The sequence below is a fragment of the Thamnophis elegans genome, chromosome 9 (assembly GCF_009769535.1).
Source record: "Thamnophis elegans isolate rThaEle1 chromosome 9, rThaEle1.pri, whole genome shotgun sequence".
In the NCBI taxonomy this organism is placed as follows: domain Eukaryota; kingdom Metazoa; phylum Chordata; class Lepidosauria; order Squamata; family Colubridae; genus Thamnophis; species Thamnophis elegans.
The window spans coordinates 31,346,544-31,367,371 of NC_045549.1; the positions used below are offsets into that span (position 1 = coordinate 31,346,544).

At 39.1% G+C, this 20,828-nt stretch overlaps 1 protein-coding gene across 1 annotated transcript in view; it reads left to right on the plus strand.

Moving 5' to 3' along the window:
• Window positions 1-1,324: 1,324 nt before the first annotated feature.
• Window positions 1,325-20,828, plus strand: part of FREM3 (FRAS1 related extracellular matrix 3) — a 64,035-nt gene continuing 44,531 nt past the window's right edge. The window contains exons 1-2 of the mRNA XM_032223612.1: window positions 1,325-7,409; window positions 8,509-8,598. Coding sequence (XP_032079503.1) covers window positions 2,216-7,409; window positions 8,509-8,598 — 5,284 coding nt within the window. The 5' untranslated portion in view covers window positions 1,325-2,215. The remainder of the gene's footprint in view (window positions 7,410-8,508; window positions 8,599-20,828) is intronic.

A 20,828-nucleotide genomic window follows, 5' to 3' on the forward strand; every position in this document is an offset into this window, starting at 1 on the left:
CAATTGCAGGGCAAATATTGCAGCACTACCTTATTACACAAAGCATATAAAAACTCTGGACCACCATTCAGAAATTTCATTTCTAACCTTTCAGTTGTTGCTTTATTAAACTGAGGCATTAAGATTGCAATTTCTTTCATCTTTCATTTGGTATTATTAGATGCAAAGATCTTAGCAGACAACACAAACATGTCCCAAGTGTCTTGAAATCTTTGCAAAAGTATAGAATTTAATGGGCAACGATGGCCCATTCAAAATTTTAAAACCTCTTAAGAGCACCATTCAAGCTTAACATCTGAAGCTCTTAATTTCTCCCATAATTTGAAATGGAATTTATAATGGAAGATGGGAAGCAACTGCTCCAGCAATGCTAGAAGTGGTAAAAAGGAAGTGGTAAAAAGGGATAGTGAGGGCACAAAGTATAAAAATACAGGGAAGCTGGAAGTACCATGGAACCAAATTTCAAGGTTGGTTGGACGTCCGATGGCAGATAAGCCTGTTTTGTGATGAATATATGTTGTGGCTGTTGTTGTTGTTGTTATTATTATTATTATTATTAAACTTCAGCATTGGGTGGATTATGTGCTGTTTTGTATAGTCTCTTTACTTTTCTAATTTTTATTGTTGTGTACTAAATGAATTGTGAGAGGTTTGTGTTAGTTCATGAATTTATAAATTAACTCTATGGGCTGAGAAACGTACTTGTGTTCCCATATATTCTTCTGGTTTCTAAAAATCTTTTGAGACTTTAAACAGATGTTCTGACAAATGCAATAGTACAGGGCACCTACATTTGTTTGCATAGAGTCTAACATGGCTAATTGCCAAGTCAGACTGCATATGATTTTAAGAATTTACATACTACCAGTTCATAGTCCAATGCAAGTTAGATAGATGGATGGGTGGATGGATGGAGGGAGGGAGGGAGAGCAAGAGAGAGCTAATTATACATTTTGCACTGGTGCAGAATCTGTAAGTCAGATATTATATACAGTTATAATAAAAATATCTGACTTACAGATTCTGCACCAGTGCAAAATGTATAATTAGCAAAATCTAAAGTTTGCAGGAGTCCTGAACTTCATCTCTAGAGCTGTCCTCCCCACCCTTGCTTTAGTCAGACCACTTTATTTGCTTCACAATCCCCAGAACTCCTATACAATCTTGGGTAAGCAAAGGCCATGTGATTCCTTCTCAAAGGAGGAATCTGTGAGTTCCCAACATTAAAGGCTTATTCTTATCAGAATTGTCAGACCATTGTGAATTTGGCAAAAATGTCCTTTTGGTAATCCCTCCCCCTCCAACTTGGTGAGAATGACTGGATTTGACAATCACCAGAGATTCTGATTCGGGTCTAGGAAAGAAACTGATTGATTATCCTGGCAGCCTAACACGTATTCCCCAATCTATACTGCACAATAATTCCCAGAAATTCTGATTTAGGACTCCTTTCTGATATAATGAAAAGAAAAAGTTGGGTCTACCAACGCACCGGTTGTATTCCCGGATGCCACACAGAACACTCTGCCTGAATCAGAATCCAAGCTGAACACGACCCTGATACCTTCCGAGAGAGCGAGCTGTGTTACAGCAGCAGCAGCAAAGCGTCTCGGAGAAAACTGCAAGATCACATTTTCACCGCCTTTGCTGGACCGGACCACAGCCCGTCCTTCCTCTCACCTGCGGGAGGAAAGGCAGCAACCTGCAAGCGACAGAGACCCAGCGTCCCTAGCCCTGCTCTTTCGCGCCTTAAAAAAATCGGCGCCCCGGAGGCAAAGATTGCTGGAAAGGGAACCGCCGTCTTCGCTGCCGATAGCATCCTAGCCTGGGAGCGAAAAACTCTTTTGCCTTCCTGCAAGCGAGGTCGGAAGAGGGTCGTCCGTCCCCCTGCCGTCTTTCGGGGGGCTGCTCGCTCAGCGAATGGACGCTTCCCCGCCGCTTCGGGCGGCGGAGAAACTAAGTCTCGGTTCCTGGGTGGGCCGAGGAGGGGGAGGCAGTTCCTGGGCGGTGCGAGGGGGCTGCCAGCTTCCCCCTCCCCTCTCCTCCCCTTGAGTACCTGCAGCAGGCAGTGGCCGAGTCCCAGAAAGCCCCGCTCCGGAGCAACACAGAAGCCCGGCTCCTGCACCTTGTCGCCCGCCCTGCCGTCCCCGGGTCCCAAAGTCCGTCGGAACCCGCGCTCAGAGAGAGGGAGAAGACAGGCAGCACTAGAGGCGGCATGGCCGAACCTCCCAGGCACCTTCGCCGCCGCAGCCGGGAATCCTCCGGGGCGGCGCTGCTCTTCCTGCTCTCTATCCTGGCTGCGCTCGGGACCACCCAGCCGGACTCGGACGGGCCGTCGCTTCTCCTTCAGCCGGCGAAACCGGGCGCTGCCGACGGGGCCGCCGCAGGGATCTTGGTGGCCAACCGCGGGCTGCGCGTGCCTTTCGGCCGCTCCGTCTCCCTGGACCCCGCCCACGACCTGGTGATCCGCGTGCAGCCGGGCGACAAGTGCGTCGTGACCGTCTTGGAGAGCGGGCTGCCGCCTGCGCCTCACCGCCCGGGGGCGCTCTCCCCGCAACGCTTCCCCTGCGCCTTCGGTCCCGGCGAGGTGACCTATACCCACTACGGGTCTCGCAGCCCCGGCCGTGACCGCCTCAGCCTCCAGCTCCGCTACGACTCCCCTAGCCGCACATCCGTGGTGCCTTTCGCGCTAGAGGTCGAGGTGCTGTCGCAGCAGTTGCGCCTCCTCAGCCGCAACCTGCCGCTGGCCGTGGAGAAGCTGCGGGGCCTCAGCCAGCCCCTGGACGCCAAAGTCCTAGCCTTCTCCGAGGAGGGAGAAGCTGCGCGTCGCCACTGCCGCCTCACCGCCCTCCCTCACCCGTCCAGCAGCGGCAACCACCTGCCTTCCTACGGGCGCTTGATCGACGCCTTCGGGCGCCCCCTGCCGCCCGGCTACAGCAACGACTGCCGCCGCTTCCTCAGCGAGAGCATCCGCTACCAGCACACGGCTCCCACGCCCTCCCCCAACCGCGACTACATCCCCATGCGGGTGGAAGTGCTGAAGGACAGCGGATCTCCCGAGAGCCTAAGCCAACAGGAATACTTTCAGGTGGTGGTTCGGATCCGGGATGGGGCTGAGAACACGCCCCCCAAGCCCAGCTTTGTGGCTTTGCTCATGATGGAGGTGGATCAGTTTGTGCTTACCGCCATCACCCCTGACATGTTGGCTGCGGAGGACTTGGAGACCCCCTCAGATCTGCTGCTATTTAATCTCACCTCTCCCTGGCTCAGTGTTGGAGGGCAGGAGGACACAACTGGTTACTTGCTAAGTACGGATGATCCTCGTCGGCCACTCACTTCTTTCACTCAGCGGGAGTTGAGGGAGCTGAAGATTGCCTACCAGCCTCCTACAGTGGACTCGGACCATGAGCGCCTTTTCCAATTTGAGATGGAGGTGTTGGACCCTGAGGGTGCCTCTTCAGACCCCTTTGCCTTCATGGTGGTGGTGAAACCTATGAACACTTTGGCTCCGGTGGCTGTCTTTAATCGCATTTCTGGCCCTCAGATGATGCTTTTTGAAGGCCAGTCAAGGCCGCTTTCTGACAATCTTGTAATCAGTGATGAGGACAACTTAGGGGAAGTGAAGATTTGGGTTACAAAAGGTCTAAAACATGGTGAACTGAGAGTTTTGGGTGCATCTCCTGGTCGTCATTTCTTTACTGCAGCAGAGTTGGAAGCTGGACAGGTGATCTACCAGCATGACAGCAGTGAGGACAGTTTCAGTGATAACATTATCTTCCGCATGGAGGATGGACAACACCAGGTGGAGTTTTTTTATCCAATTACAATCATCCCTGATGATGATCAACCACCACTCCTTAATGCCAACACTGGCTTGGTCCTCAGTGAGCACCAGGTAGTGCAGATCTCACCCTTTGTTCTTAGTGCTACTGATATAGATTCTGATGACTCAACTATTCAATTTGTTGTTAAGGAGGTTAAAAAATCTTCAGGTATACCTGTTCGGAAACATTTGGGTGAGCTTCTATTGCGTCAGGAAGAGGTTCCATCAGCCTATGAAAAAGAAGAAGGTATGGAAGAAGATCAGAGTGATCCATCCCACTGGCACTTTATAGACAGTGAGGGTATGTATGAGAAGGTAGTGACTGAATGGCTGCAAGAGGATATCCTGGATGGAAAGTTGTTCTACAGGCATATTGGACCTCATAGCACCAATGTAGTGATGGACCAGTTTGTATTCTATCTCCAAGATGATAATGACCCTCCAAATCAATCTGAAGAACAGGTGTTTATCATCAAGATACAGCCAGTAGATAACTTATCTCCAGAACTATATCCAGGGACAACTTTACAGATGACTGTCCTGGAATATCAAGTGACACATTTCAAGAAGCATTATCTGTGTTATACTGATTTGGACACAGATGATAGAGAGCTGAAATATACAGTGCTTACATCACCAACTGACATTGACGAAAATCACCCTGTCTTGGCAGGTGAAATTGTATTGACTGACAGCCCTCTGGTGCCCATTACCCATTTCACTCAAGCACAGATAAATCATCATAAAGTGGCCTATAGACCACCAGACCAAGAACTTGGCATTACTCCAAGAATAGCACAATTCACTTACAGTGTAGAAGATACAGCTGGTAATTCCGTTCTAGGTATTTTCACTTTCTTTTTGCAACCAGTGAATAATCAGCCCCCACAAATAACCAATGCTGGTTTCACTGTGTTTGAGGGGCACAGTTTCTTTCTCACCACTACTCAGCTAGATGCTACTGATAAAGATACAGACACTGATCGAATTGTCTTCACTTTAACTGAAGCACCTCAGCATGGCCACCTGCGTTACTTGGAGGAGGGATTGATGCTACAGGGTGAATCTTTTCTCTTAGATGACATTGCTAATGGTCGCATATCCTATCAGCATAATGGTGATGAGTACAGAAATGATTCCTTTCAATTAGAAGTAAGTGATGAAGTTCATCAAGTACCAATCACAGTTAAAATTGCTGTTCAACCAGTTGATGATGAACGTCCCAGCATCATGGTCCCTAGTAGTAATGGACTTTTGGGGGCCTTTATTGATGTTCTGGAAAATAGTGTTACTGAAATAACTACTTCTCTTATCCAGGGCACAGATGAGGATACTGATGAACTGGCATTAACTTTTATTGTAGAGGACCCCCCTAAGCTGGGTAGTATTTTAGTGGATGGAGTACCCTCTAAAAGATTCACTCAAGAAGATCTCATAAGTGGAACAGTTGTTTATGCTCACAATAGTGGAGAAATTGGATTGAAGAGGCAGACTGATTCTTTCAATCTTACTATCTCAGATCGGTCCAGTGACTGGGTGGTGAGAGGAAGCACAATAGAAGGAGTACGTGTGACTGTAACTCTTTTGCCAGTGGACAACATTGCTCCAGAAGTTATGTTGGGAGAAGAACCATTCACTGTTCATGAAGGAGGAAAAAATGTGTTAAGGTTAGAACTGCTGGATGTGGAAGATATTGATACTCCCAGAGATGATATTCTCTGTACCATTCTAACACAGTCAACTGCTGGATATCTAGAGAATATCTCTCCAGCACCAGGATCTGAAAAATCCAGAGCTGGGATTCCCATCAGTGCATTTTCTATCAAAGATATTCGTGTTGGTCATATCAACTATGTTCAGAGCATCCATAAGGGGATAGAACCTTTAGAAGACAGATTCACTTTCCAGTGCTCTGATGGTATCAACTTTTCACCACCTCAGTTCTTTCCAATTATCATCATCCCAACCAATGATGAGAAGCCAGAATTGTTTGTACGTGAGTTTGTGGTTTTGGAAGGAATGAGCTTGGTAATTGACACACCCATTCTCAATGGTGCTGATGCTGATATTCCCCCAGATGAATTGCGCTTCTTTATAACTGTTCCTCCAAAGTATGGACAGATTGTTAACCAGCTAGTTACAGGTACTGTGTCTGTTACCAATTTCACTCTGGAAGAAATTCAGGAAGCATCTAGCATTGTGTATGAGCATGATGACTCAGAAACTAAAGAGGACTTTTTCAAAATCCAGCTCACTGATGGCCTACACACAGTGGAAGAGGAAGTGTTAATAATGGTCATTTTGGTTGATGATGAAACACCCCGGATGTCCATCAATGGTGGATTAGAAGTAGATGTTGGTGAATCTAAAGTTATCACCAATCAAGATCTCAAAGCTACCGATATAGACTCAGAAGACAGGATGCTTACTTATATTATTCGTTTATCCCCCAGGCATGGCTTACTACAGCATATAAGTAAAGAAAAAGAGGTGCTATACAACATTACACTTGGCATGAATTTCACACAGGATGACATAGATCATAAATTTATATGTTATACACATACAGGCCAACAGGGACTCCGGGACTTAATTAAATTTGATGTCACTGATGGCATCAATCCCTTGATAGACAGATATTTTTACATTACTATCAATGGCATTGATATGGTGTTTCCCGAGGTGATCAATAAAGGAGTCACTCTGAAAGAAGGAGGGAAAGTGACTCTCACTACTGATCTCCTCAGTACAAGTGATATCAACAGCCCTGATGAACTACTTAAGTTCAGCATCACCCGGGCACCAAGCAGAGGTCATTTAGAGAATTCTGATAACCCCGGAGTTCTTGTCACTACCTTCACTCAGCTTCAACTAGCTGGAAACAAGATTTATTACATCCACACTGCAGATGATGAAGTGAAGATGGATAGCTTTGAGTTTGAAGTGACTGATGGCTATAATCCAGTCTTCCGTACTTTTAGAGTTTCTATTACTGATGTAGACAATAAGAAACCAGTTCTCACATTACATGACCTCACAGTTCAAGAAGGGGAAACCAAACTGATCACACCATTTGAGCTAAATGTGGATGATCGGGATACACCTGACCATGTACTCCGTTTCATAATTACCCAAGTCCCTGTACATGGTCAAATTATTTATAACAACAGCTATTCTGTCACCAGCTTCACTAAACAAGACTTAAATGAAAATATGATCAGCTACAAACATGATGGCACTGAAACTAATCATGACAGCTTCTCTTTCACTGTAACGGATGGGACACATCCAGATTTTTACGTTTTTCCTGATACCATCCTTGAAACACGTAACCCACAGATGATGAAAATCCAGATCAATGCTTTAGACAATAGAATACCACAAATAGTAGTGAACAAGGGTGTCTCCACACTGAGAAATATAGCAACTGGACACTTGGGCTTCCTAATAACCAGCAAGTCTTTGAAAGCAGAAGACAGAGATAGTCCACACAAATTATTGAAATATAAGATCACAGATGGGCCAAAGCATGGATTTCTCATTAATATTGGTCTAGGAAATGCAAGTGTCAAATCATTTTCCCAAGGTTAGTATTATGTAATCACTAGTTCATTTATTCATTTTTTAAAGAAAGTCGATGTTTCTAAAACAATGAAATCTGTCTGAATGTTGTTTTAAAATCATATTCACTAATCAACATCTACAAGCAAGTTACTCTTTTATTTTACCTATCAAATCCATTATTTATTTTGTTGCCAGGTTCAAAATTAACTGGATTCATAATCCTGTCGAGCCAAAAGCATTTCCTGCCCATTATGGCTTAAATCTAGCAGTAAAGAGCTCAGTCCATTGTAGGTCAAGCTGCTTTACACTATGGACACAAATACATTTTCAAATTGCCATAGATTTATAAGGTTTATTATATGAGCATTATCAGGTGTTTGACAGTGTAAAATGTTTAACTTTTACAAATTCTCAACAGTCTTAAAACTTGTTCTATATTAGAAAATATATAAACACCTGAAATATGTATTATCCCATGGAATAAGACAACAATTTTTGCTGTGATGGCATTCCATTAATTATTATGGTATTATTCAGTGATTACAACCAGCACAATCTATCAGTTTTATATTTCATTCCAAGTGCTCTGAGCATATGGTAATTAATAGCTTGGATTCATACATGAAGACTTAATGTGACATGTTTGTTCTTTATATTGAGATTTGTAAATGTTTTATGGCTTAGCATAATGGTTTGTTATAGTTTGTTCTATAAACTCCTAACAGTATTATGTTAGAGTTTATAGAACTCTAACTCTATAGAACAGTATTATGTGTATGCCTAGCTATAGGTTCTAAATGAAAATAAGTGACTCACAATCATTTAAACCAGTGTTCTCCATCCAGATACTTTGCAGATAAAGTTCCATAATCTTTCTGGACATTGAAGTCTGAGCATATGGATAGCTCAGATTCATCTGAAGGGCATCAGGTTTGGTTCTCCAGATGACAAAGGGAGAAATGTTAAACCTCTTCAGATGTTCGTATATTGTGAAGGATATTACACAAATATAACCTGATTCTAAACAAATAAACAAACAAAACCAAAGGGGTAAGTTTAACCTGTATTGAAAAGATTTTGATGTCAACATTGACTTGTGTAACTTTTCTCATTCCTATCAGCTGATATAGATGAAATGAAGATATGTTATGCCTTGAAAGAACATGAAAATGCTACGAGCGATATCTTCTATTTTTCAGTTGAAGATAATGGTAAGATTTTTTTTACAGTGGTTCAGTAGTTTTAAAGTGATGTGCACATGAATATTGGCATTAAATATTGTGAATTTTTTGTAATTCAGGCTGCACAAAATAGATTGCTTGTCCTGAAACTATGCTTTTTAAAAAAACAGAAGTCCTTTTGTGCTCAGAGATATTGAAACTCATATCATATATACAAGCTTACACAATAATTGGAAATTACAATTTGTTTTGGCTTGGTATAGGTACATTATTACATCCTAATTACAGATTTGAAATGGGTTCTTTAGAGACAATACCATCAGTGTGAAACCTGGTTTAGGTAGTGAAGAAATACATTGTAACAGTCTCCATGAATTGATAGGAAAGGTTTGAATATTTGTGATGTCATAATTTTCAATCAAATATGATTATAATCTGGTACATGTACAATATATGACTGCAAATACTAATTAACATTCTAATTGGAATTTGTTATTTTGGTTATTAATGATGAACATGTGTTCCTTGCAACTCTGTCTCATCTTTATGTCAGGAGAGGTCCAATATTTTTGTTGCTAAGAGACAGCTGGTGCTCTAGTAGTTGCAATCTTAAAATGACAAAGAAAGGAGGAGCACAAGAAAGCTCATTTTAGGACTATGCAGTATTTCAGATTTGATTCCCAAAAGTGGTTCAGGCTGCACAAGAGTGCACATCTGTTTGCATATCTTTAAAGCAGCCACTTCTTTCTCAGCCAACTACAAAGGGTAGATATATGATCCCAGAGGAATTGTATCTGCTTTAAAAACTTGCAGAAAGGGGCTACATTCATGCTACCTATGTATTCTGAAGAACCTCAAATACAAAAATGATGCACTGTCATTACACAATCAATATAACTACTTCCAATATATTTAATCATTTCTATTGCTGTCCTATTAAAATCATGCTGTGGTGGAAGACGGGGGAAACTGTGTCTTAAGACATGGGGTAAGCAAGATAGAAATGAAGATTCAGTTCTACAGTTTCCAATTTTTAAAAACATTTTTCTAATTATTTTAATAAATATATAATTGAAGAAAGAAAACTATGGGACATGATAAAAATCATGCATATTATAATCACTTGATGAGACTAAATTCCTGGCATATCTAATTGTTTAGTATTTTAATCCTTATTTGGCTATACCAAACAATATAAGAGTAGTCATCCCACAACTAGGCCACTTTCCAGAATGTTCAGCAGTAGAATAGTGGAACTGGCTGAGGAATTCTGGGAGTTGAAATCCATATAGCTGGAGGGCAGCCAGGCCATGGAAAACTGCATGATATGTATAAGGGTGTAACATGGGAAGAGCTATATTAGAATACCCTAAAGTCTATTTTGTCCTCCCACTTTAGCCTTTAATATCCATTAGTCTAAGTGATCATTTGAGATGTGTCACATTCATCATGCAAACCAGTCTCCAGTACTAACCACATCAAGGATTGATTTTGTTTAGATCCAGTAGAATTTCCTTACAAGAAATTATAATTTATTTATAACATACAGTACTTTTTTTAAAAAAAAAGCTGTTATGAGCTACATTTTTTCTGACTTGTCAGTAAACTCTTTAATGATTTCAATGATCACAGGCTTTATTACTATTCCTAGATTTTAAAAGTAAAGTCACATGCTTTTATAATTTTACCTTCAAGTAAAAATAGTCTTATTGTAACAATGTACAATGAAATATTAATTGAATTTTTTTATTTGGAGAATGTTTGCATTACACTCAATATTTCATAAAAATAGAACAGACCTGGTTACATTCCAAAATACATTCTATAAATGTTTGTGTTTTCTGAAAGAACCTGTTTAAATTTAATGCTGGATTTCTGTTAAGCCAAATTATTTACTAATTTGTTTAAAATTCATGTGTACTTAAGATATATAAAATGAGTAGTCTCTTTTATGCATACAGTATGTGAACTTAGTAAAAGTGGCTCTATCTTTGGAATAAACAGTGATTGATTTCATAAGGTACAATCATGTACCAAAAATGAGAAGCTAATCACTGAGGTTATATAGAATGAAGACACATGCATTGATCAGAGTTTCTTAATGGAGCTGAGATTAATGAAGGTAATAGATAATGTGATACCAAAGCTGCTAATAGGTGATAATTGATTTTAAGAGCTGTATGACTAAATGTAATATGATGTTCGGGTTTACTGAAGGAGCAGGAAAGGAATGCCCTCAGGTGCATTATTTCTAATTACAATAGAATGCAACTCTCTTTTTGTGTATTGCACTGGTGCATAATAATTAATCTGCAAACATAAATCTTCTGGAATAGAAATTGAGTAACCAGGAGAATACATTTAGCTTTCAAAAGAAGTGACAGGGAGACTTGAAATGATGAATTATGATAATATCTTGCATAGTAATTCTTCTAATAATCCAAAATATTGGATAAGTGAGGCAGAGATCTTCATTTATTTATTTAGTTAATACATTTATACAGCATGTATGTATACAGAATGCATACAGTATACAGTACTCTATGGCCTCTCCTCTCATATACGTGACTCTGGATTAGTAAACTATATTGGTTCCAATAAATTCTACAGGGGCTGCAGTGGTTACCAGAACTGGAAGAAACCGCAATAACTTTATACCCATGTGCTCTTTCGCGCTTTCTTACACACACACACACACACACACACACAGACACACACACACACACACACACAGAATTGCTGGGAAGAAACTTTGTGAAGTGAATAAACAGGAAGAAATAGTTTATCTATTTTTTTTCCTGCTCTCAGTAGTAAACAGTGATTAGAAATAAATGAAAGAAACATATCTAAAGAACCTGCATGGAGTTTTCCTTAAAGTTTCAAAGTGCCTGATATCTGTATGTGATTTATCACATCAATGAGACAAACTCCACTCTCCTGGAGAGAAAGGATAGAGTGATATGGAGAAAATGCATTTGAAGATGGTAGGAGTACTAATTGACCACATATTCATTATTTGATAAACTAAGAAAAGGACAGTCTCCAAAAGCTGAACCGCTGGGTATTCCTTTAGAGCAGTATCTATGTGTATTGTCCCCTCCCTCACAAGAAACTCATTTCAGAGTATGAGGATGTTTGGAGCAGGGATAAGAATGTAGCTGTGGCATTGGAGCTAGATGTGCTGTGTGACTTCTATTTCATTAGAGCATGGGTGTCAAACTCACGGCATCACATTGCTGTCATGTGACGTTTCGCGACATTTGCCCCATTAGGGGAGCTGGGGTAAACATGGCCTGCATGTGATGCATACGGCCCGTGGGCCACCAGTTTGACTCCCCTGCATTAGAGTGACCAACGATATGAGTAAATACCTAAATAAAGCTGGGAGAGCAGGATAACCAGATGGTCCCTTATACCTGGGCGATCACACTTTGGCAAATGTACTTGTTCATTTTCTAAACCCAGATTTAATGGGTGAGCTTATATCATCTTGATCTAGGAAATCTACTTGTACTAGATGGGAAGAAATAATATTTTCTTTGATCAATCAAATAATTTCTATGCCCTACCCAGCAGGTGGCACCTTAAAACCTTTGATCATTTTACACTTTGGAAGGATCCTCCTTTTAAAAATGTTTCTAGTACAGTCATCGATAATGTTGTGATAGTATAAATGGCTTGTAACATGCACTCCCATTAATAACAATGAAAGAAAAGTACTGAACTCAAGCCAACAGAAACAAAATGTATGGAAAGTATCATTAAGCTTCTGCTGTAAGAGGTGAAATAAAACACCAGATAGAATGATTTATTTCAGTAAGGCAAAGAACCGTATAGCTGAATTTCTTTTCTGTTCTGACAACCGTCTTTGGTCTGATGGAAAACAGTCAAATCTTCATTAGAGGGTAAACTAATTGTGTTATTTGTTTTATTACATTTTATAAATTATAGAATATTCTATATAGAATTATAGAATATTTCATATATCAATAATAACTGTTACACAAACAAATAAGCTTTGGGTATTCCAGTGATATGAAAAATACATACATGTGGTTTTCTGGGTCATGGGTTTGTGCCATGTAGAATCTAATACAGAGGTCTTCAAATTTTAAGACTTGTGGACTTCAACTCCCAGAATTCTCCAGCCTGAGCTTATATTTGGCAAGCTTAGTGGAGCCCTAGAATTAACTTAAAATACTGCTAACTATATTTACAAATCAGAACAATAGGACATCATGCTTAGCTGTTTATTGCTTCAATTTATTGTCTTTTATAAGTTGATTTGTATATTGTCTTAAACATTGATAAAAAACTGAAATTATTGTATAAAAATCTTCCAATGAATAGAAAAAATACAGGTAGTCCTCGACTTACAACAGTTCATTTAGTGATCATTCAAAATTACAATGGCAATGAAAAAAGCTACTTATGACCGTTTTTCACATTATGACCTTTGCAAGATCTTGTGATCAAATTTCAGATGCTTGGCACCTGGTTCCTTATGACTATTGCTGTGTCCCAAGGTCATGTGATCACTTTTGAGACTTTCTGAAAAAACAAAGTCAATGAGGAAGCCAGATTCACTTAACAACCAGGTTACTATCTTATAAACTGAAGTGATTCACTTAACAACTATGGCAAGAGAGGTCATAAAATGGGGGTAAAACTTTCGTTTCTCACTTAGAAATGTCTCACTTAGCAATGGAAATTTTGGATTCAGTTGTGGTCAAAAGTCGAGAACTAACTGTATTGACTGGCATAATAATTAGTGCTGCATTCTTCTATTAAGTAAATTAGCAGAGTTTTGTAGGAACTGATATAGCTTTTCTATTATTCAACAAACCAGGAACACAAAGTCATTTGTAATAATCTCTTTTTGAAAATCTATTCACTTAAAATTTTAATGTATTACTTTAAAAAAGTTGCAAAGTATATGTTGAAATAAGTGCATTGTAAACAATGAAAACAGTTTCCAAAATGTAAGCCTTATAAGGAAAATAGTTTTATAGGCTTACTTAACAGAACTATAAACAAAGATGAAATACTCTCCTTTTATTATATAATCTTCAGTCATGTATAAGAAATAGAATACTTTGCTGTAATTCACATAATGGATTTTCACAGAAATATAGTTTACAGTAGTTATATTTATGTCTGATTTTTCAAAACAATTTCAGCAACATTTTAGCTATTAGATAGCATGTTTTGCTTGCCATATTTATAAGAAACACTTGCCTTATTAGGCAGAAAATTAGACAGAAAATTTGCCAATCCAGCAATACCTAAAAGTTGGAGACATCCTAACAGATGTATTCAGATATTATTTTAAATTTGAATTGTTCAGTTGCCAGCTATGCAGCCTGTGCTTAGGAGTAAATGACATAAGCCATGGTTTCAAACCAATAAGCAAAACCAATCTTTGTGTGCTGGGCACTAGAATCCTTGTTATTTTGAAACTGGATGACATGTTCAAGGATAAGTAACCCAATGTCATTAACTCAATATTTTCAAGGAGTGATAGGATTCTGCCTGCCATGCAAGGATATCATGCAATGGGGGGAAATCTTCTGGCCAGTCTCATTCTACCACTGTAGATCCATCAAATTGAGCCAAGGTGGCGCAGTGGTTAAATGCAGCACTGCAGGCTACTGCTAGATCAGCAGTTCAGCGGTTCAAATCTCACCGGCTCAGGGTTGACTCAGCCTTCCATCCTTCTGAGGTGGGTAAAATGAGGACCCAGATTGTTGGGGGCAATATGCTGACTCTCTGTAAACCGCTTAGAGAGGGCTGAAAGCCCTATGAAGCGGTATATAAGTCTACTGCTATTGCTATTGCTAAAAAAATTGACTCTAGAAACAAAAGCAAAAGTCAATGATAGCTATTTTTTTTTTACTACACTTAAGATACGCACACTTCAGAGGTGGTATTCAGCAGGTTCTGACCAGTTCTGGAGAACCGGCAGCGGAAATTTTGAGTAGTTCAGAGAACCGGTAAATACCATCTCTGACTGACTCCGTGCCCATCTATTCTCTACCTCCCGAGACCCAGCTGATTGGGAGGGAATGGGAATTTTGCAGTAACCTTCACCTGGAGTGGGGAGAGAATGGAGATTTTACAGTATCTGTCCCCTGCCACACCCACTAAGCCATGCACACAGAACCGGTAGTAAAAAAAATTGAATCTCACCAATGGTGAACTTGGGCTGATGAGGTCCCTAATAATCAACCAGAAAGAGTCATGAGCAGTAAGAATAGCAAGTAAAAGTTATTCAGTTAACATTGACTAGTACTGTTCTTGTTTTGTTAAATGTTGGACAGCTGTTTTCCTTTGATCTTTTAATATTCTGCTGAATCAGGATTTTCTGACCACATTGAAGGGCTAGCAAGAATATGATAGCGTTAGCAAGAAATTATACCTTTCTAATACTATCCCAATTTAAAAAGGTGGCATTCTAAGCAATGTAAAACCTAATGTATTTCTCATGTTGGGGTTTTTTAAGCAATTCACATTTTTATTTAAGTAATTTTATTTTTAATGATTATTTAAGCTTAAGTACTGTTGTAATATCGTTGCTCTTCAGTATTCAGGTTAGAACCCAATTAAGAAATATTTTACTCTTCTGGGGAAATAGAAATAATTCTCCTTCCTGTGGGAACCAATCCTGAAATCCTGATTTAATTGCATGATTGCAGGATGATTTCAGAGAAGAATGTTATATAATAAACTCATCCAAAATTGACTAGATGAGATTTTGTATCCTCACAAACATTTAATATAGTACAATCACTGTCATTAGTCAATATTAAATGTGAGGTAGATATTATTTGACTTTAATTTTTTCACTGATTTAAGAATTTGGGTAGACATCCTGACTGAGAACAATGTATATAAAATAGGAAAGAAAAGCTTCATTTCCAAAATTACCTTAGTGTAATGGCTTCAGAGACTTTGTTCATGTCAACGCCACAAGGAAAACACCATTCCTTCAATTGCTTGGGCAATTGAATTGCTTTTCAAAGGCCCATGCTTGTTTCAAGTCTACCATGCTTGTTGTCAGGGTTCCAAGTAACACCTCCAACAGAGAGGTGGGAGTATGGAGTATGGGAGATATATAGTCTAATTAACATTCCTTTCTCCATATAATCCCCCAGCACAAAATGTGGCAGGCCTGAAGGCCCAATGTAAAAGATGGCTTCCGGGTCTGACACTTGTTTCAAGTCTATCATGTCATCTGCTCATCCGTTAGTATAAACCCAGGAGAAGAATCATATGGGTAGACATACGTGCAGATAACTTGGGAAGGTCTCAATGAGGCAGTGCAAGAACACAATTGCCTCAACTTGAAGCTGTGATGCTTTGCTGCAACCAAAACTTTCCTTACTTAATATAACATGCTTACATATTATTTTCAAACAATTTGAGTTTCACAGCATATTGCTGAAGGATAATTATAGTGCTATGGTCTCCTTATTCTTATTTATTTATGTAACCATTAACACTCTGCCATAATGTTTACATACACACTTTAAGACAATTATTAAGAGTCCTTAAGATGTGAAATATTGCATTTGTCAAGCTGGCATAGCAATCACCTCCTCTATGCTGCAATTAATAGGAGTACACCCATTTTGGGGGAAGACTATAGCTTAGATTTACATGATTTGCAAACCCAATAATTATTTATTAACAACAGACAGATATGAATGAGGAAAGAAGACTTGTGCCCAAGGCTCACTGCCAATCAGAGTAATAATTTCGGGAAGGGGCCAAACGAGTTAAATTCTGAGTTCTTGGCATCACCCTGTAGGGCTGGGAAAACTGCCAATTTGAAGCCCTTGAACTGTTGTTTCCAGTTAGTGATCTGCATCAGTGGTTCTCAACTGGTGAAGTATGTATCACAGATGAAAAACAGAAGTAGTATAGGGGAGGCACAGGGTGTATCATTGGAATGTTAATTATCTCTGTGTAAGACAGATGATCCGTGTTTTTGAACAAAGGGCTGTGGACCTGTAAAGGAGGGTCAAGGATTGGGAAGAAAACATCTATGCAACCATGAGGGTAATTGTTTCATCCACACATAATCTGACTGATGAAGGATTGTAACTTGGAGAAGAAGTTCTTCCACAACTAGGGATGTCTGTAAATGGGCTGGTTGCTTTACCCTATATAGATGGAGTGCTCAAGCTGCAGCCCCAGGTTTATATGTTGTTCCCAAAACCTTGGGTGTGACTCTCAAAGCCCCTTTAACAGCTGTCACCAAACTGTATTTCTTCTGTTTATTTTGACAGAAGACAAGAACTATTAAATAGGCAGGAAAATAATCATATTAATTGAGCTCAAATTAAATGTACATTAAGTTAAATCAGATTTTATTTGAGCTAGGCCATACCATTTATTTGTCCTGGTCCTGTCAACAGTTTTGGAATGCAACCTTCCCCACAAACCATTCAAAATCTATATGTGGCCCTTCCTTTAAAAAAAGTTTAAAAAATATCAGTCACTTTGTCACAGCTTTTGCACTGATCTTTCCTGGTCCCTTTTAGATGTTTTGCTCTTAGACCCTCTGCTATTGACTGGTGTCTGGTGAAGCACAAAATTTGGACTTGTTCCAGGTTTGGGTCTAACAGTGAACAATAGAAGTAAATGTCTTACTTTGAAATATTTCATTTTAAATCTTTTCTGCCTTGACAAGTTTTATATATTTCTTCAATTGAAAACAATAAAAAGTTATTACTATAGTAGATTTCAGATACAGTATATTTGAGACTAAGGCAAAGACCTAGCATTTCTGTTACTATTATTAGATGCTATTCTGAGGATATTTTTAATCCATTAAGCAACTTGGTATACATCAAATGTTTGGACTACTATCATAATTTACTTTTATAGCCCCACTGTTGGCTGTAGCATATGGGAATTTTAATCCAAATACCACCAGTGTCAGTTTGCCATCCTACTCTTTTACTTATTATTGCATGTTTTCTCATTATGCTAAACAATAATTCATATACCAGATTCTCACTAGACACACCCACACCTGAAGCCTTTATAAACAGAAGAACACGACACTGACATCAGGGGTGGGTTCCTGTACGGTTGATATCAGTTCGCTTCACACATGTGGCGCATTGCTTGCACATGCTCAGTTGGCTGAAAACTGTTCTGTACATGTGCAGAAACATGCCAGCAATGGCAGAAGAGACCAAGGAACCGGTTTGGGGGCGTGGCCATCAGGTTCACTGCCAGTTCCGCGACCCAGACACATCACCACTACCTGTTCAGCAAAACCGGGAACAATCCATCTCTGACTGACATCCCTAAACTCTGAAGAAGATGTTTCCTAGCCTGGTAACAAAACATTCAGAAACCAACCCACAAACTCAGAGAACAAACCCTCACCCTCATCCTACACCCGAGCTCCAGATATTTGCCACTATTGCAATAATTTATTTCATTACCTTCCATCGAATGCACCAGAGTCTGTTAAATCATCAACAGGGTTTATAACCTGCAGTGGCTAGACTTACACAACACACTAAGTCTGAATCAATGTTATCTTTACCAGTTGTCTATAAAACCATTAGTTAACTAATTTAATATTCCTAATATTTCACTGATATGATTACATGCCAGTCGCCCCCATTCTTGGACCAGGAGGTTCTTGCTCATTGTTACGTATACTTTAAGTACTTTCTGGCAAAATTACTGCAACATTCTCTAGGTGGAGCTTCCCTTTAACAACCCTAGAAGGTTAAACTGATACAGAATCTGACACTGTGTATGTTACAAAGTCCATGTGTTAACCACTGCTGCTAAAACCTTGTTGCCAATATGCTTCCAGGTGCATTACAAGTGCTGGTTATTATCATTAAAACCTTACATGAAATGGGAACAGATTTCTTGTGGGACCATCTATGTCTTTTACACCTGATATGACAGAGTGGGCATGTTCCAGATCCCCTCTGTCAAACAGTGCTCTCTTGTAGGACCAGGGATTGTGTGGCCTGTGGAACAGCCTCTCCATATATTTGGATGGCTCCAACCAATCTGGTCTTCCAGAAGGCAGATAAAACTTGGCTTATCATCCTAGTGCTAAGGTCAAGATGTTAAGAAAACCTAATATCCATGTGATTTATGGAATTGTTATGTAGTACTCCTTTCCTGAAATGTTTTAATGGATTGTGGGTTTTTATGTTGTCTTTGTATGTATTGTTTTACCTCTCAATGTTATGTAGCTGTTTTCTGCTACTAAAATATTTTAGGAAGCTATCGGATATCAACAAGAGATACATGTAGCAAGGCTTTGATGAATAGTAATTTTGACAAGTTTATATATTGGTATTCCAAACATCTGTCTAGAGTTCTTGGAACATAATAAGCAAGAATCAGAATTTCTTAAAATTATATCTGAAAACAAACTGGAAGCATTTCCAATTGTTTCAAGACCATTATCTCATGATCTTTAAAATGCATAGAACAAATCCATACATTTGATTTTGTTTACGGATTTTTTTTTCAAGGGCAGCCTGAAGTAATTATGTGCTACAGTAGACTAAGCATAAGGTAATTGGATTGGATGTGTGGCAGTATCAAACACCATGTTGTACTTCGTCGTTTGGAAGATAGACCTTTAAACCTAACACTTTCATTTTGACTCCTGCTATTATTTATTCTTTGTGCTGTATCAATAATAAGAAAAGGAATGGAACAAAAGACTTTAAAAAATAAGTTTCAAAACCATTCTTTGAAGAGGTAGCATGTATGATATTGAAATAGGAGACCAAAATTATAAAATAGGATGTAGCTTGAAATTTTTTGAACGAACAGTAATACATTTTTGTAAAACTCAGATATCTTTCTAATAATTTCTTTCAGCTTCCCTTGAAAGGCACAAAGTACAATCCTGTGATTGAAGGGACGTGATATTGGCTGAGCAGAAAAAAATAGTGAAATGTGTACTTTGCAACTTGATCAGTCAATTAATTTCTAAAAAAAATATAACCCTGTGCCCGGCATTTAAATCATGAAGGCATGATAGCATGAACTCTGTTATTTATATACTGTATGGTTTCAGCCTATGGTAGCTAAGTTTGCTATTATTAATTATAAATAAACTCTCTAATCCATGTTTCACAATGCAGCCCTATATAAAGGAATGTGTTCAATCTCCAGTTGTAAAAAGCATGTTAAAATATTAATATTTTCCAGTAATTGTGAATTTAAACAATTTTAAGTAATGTGATGAATTAGGCTACAGAAATAGTCAAGCAAACCACTCATTATATACCACATCTATTTATAATTGCACATCTTTTGTAATCTTAATTAAAGGTTGCATATTCTTCTGGTTTTTAGCCTGATGCCTTAACTTGCTATCTTTGAAGCACTGTCTTTTCCCTATTCTCTGTCATATATTTTAGCTAGATTAATGAAGGTTTATATTTTGAACGACTTGATCTTTACAGATTTCTTACAGTTTATTAAAGCTACTTTATGCACTTTATAGGTAGTTCTTCAAGTTTGAAGAAAACTCTGTTTTGCACTCTATTAATCTGTGGACACAGAGGTGACTCTGCACTCTCAATCTGGAAGCAAAATCTAGCACAATGAGGGCACTGGAAGTCTGCTGTAGTAGCAGCTGTGGGTGTTATTCTGTGACACTGCTCACAGTTTTCTTTTGGCAGTGTCTTCAAAGCTGATGGAGGCTTCATAGCACAGGGACACCAGTGTGTTCTGTCAGCAGCTCAGCTTCTAGTTCCCTTGGCTGGATGTCACAGTGTCATAGGGTATCTTTCACAGTGTCTTCATAGTACTTTCATGGTTAGCTTCAAGATCTCTTCTCCAACTCCAGTACACTGTAGAGGAATTGGCAAGGCATAAAGCAATCATCCATTGTGATGATGTGTCTGATACAACTTACCTGAACTGTGATAATCAGTGACTAAATTCTGGTGGACTCCATATGATCCTAGATTAATGATAAAATTTATCTGTTTAGGTTATTAACAATTTCATTCACATCATCATAAATAAAAGAGATTGATGTCTATGGTGGCTCTTAATCAACTAGGTCCCACTTTTAGTTCTCCTAAAAGTGATTTTTGAAGAAAACTGGACTTTTGGGATTTTTTTTTACTTAAACATATTTCTTCTCATCCGAGAAGCTTCTTCAGTTTTGACTGAATGGTGGGGAATGGAAGGATTTATATTCTTTGCAGTCATCTGGTTCTTAGCACTCTGAAAGTTGATCATGAGCT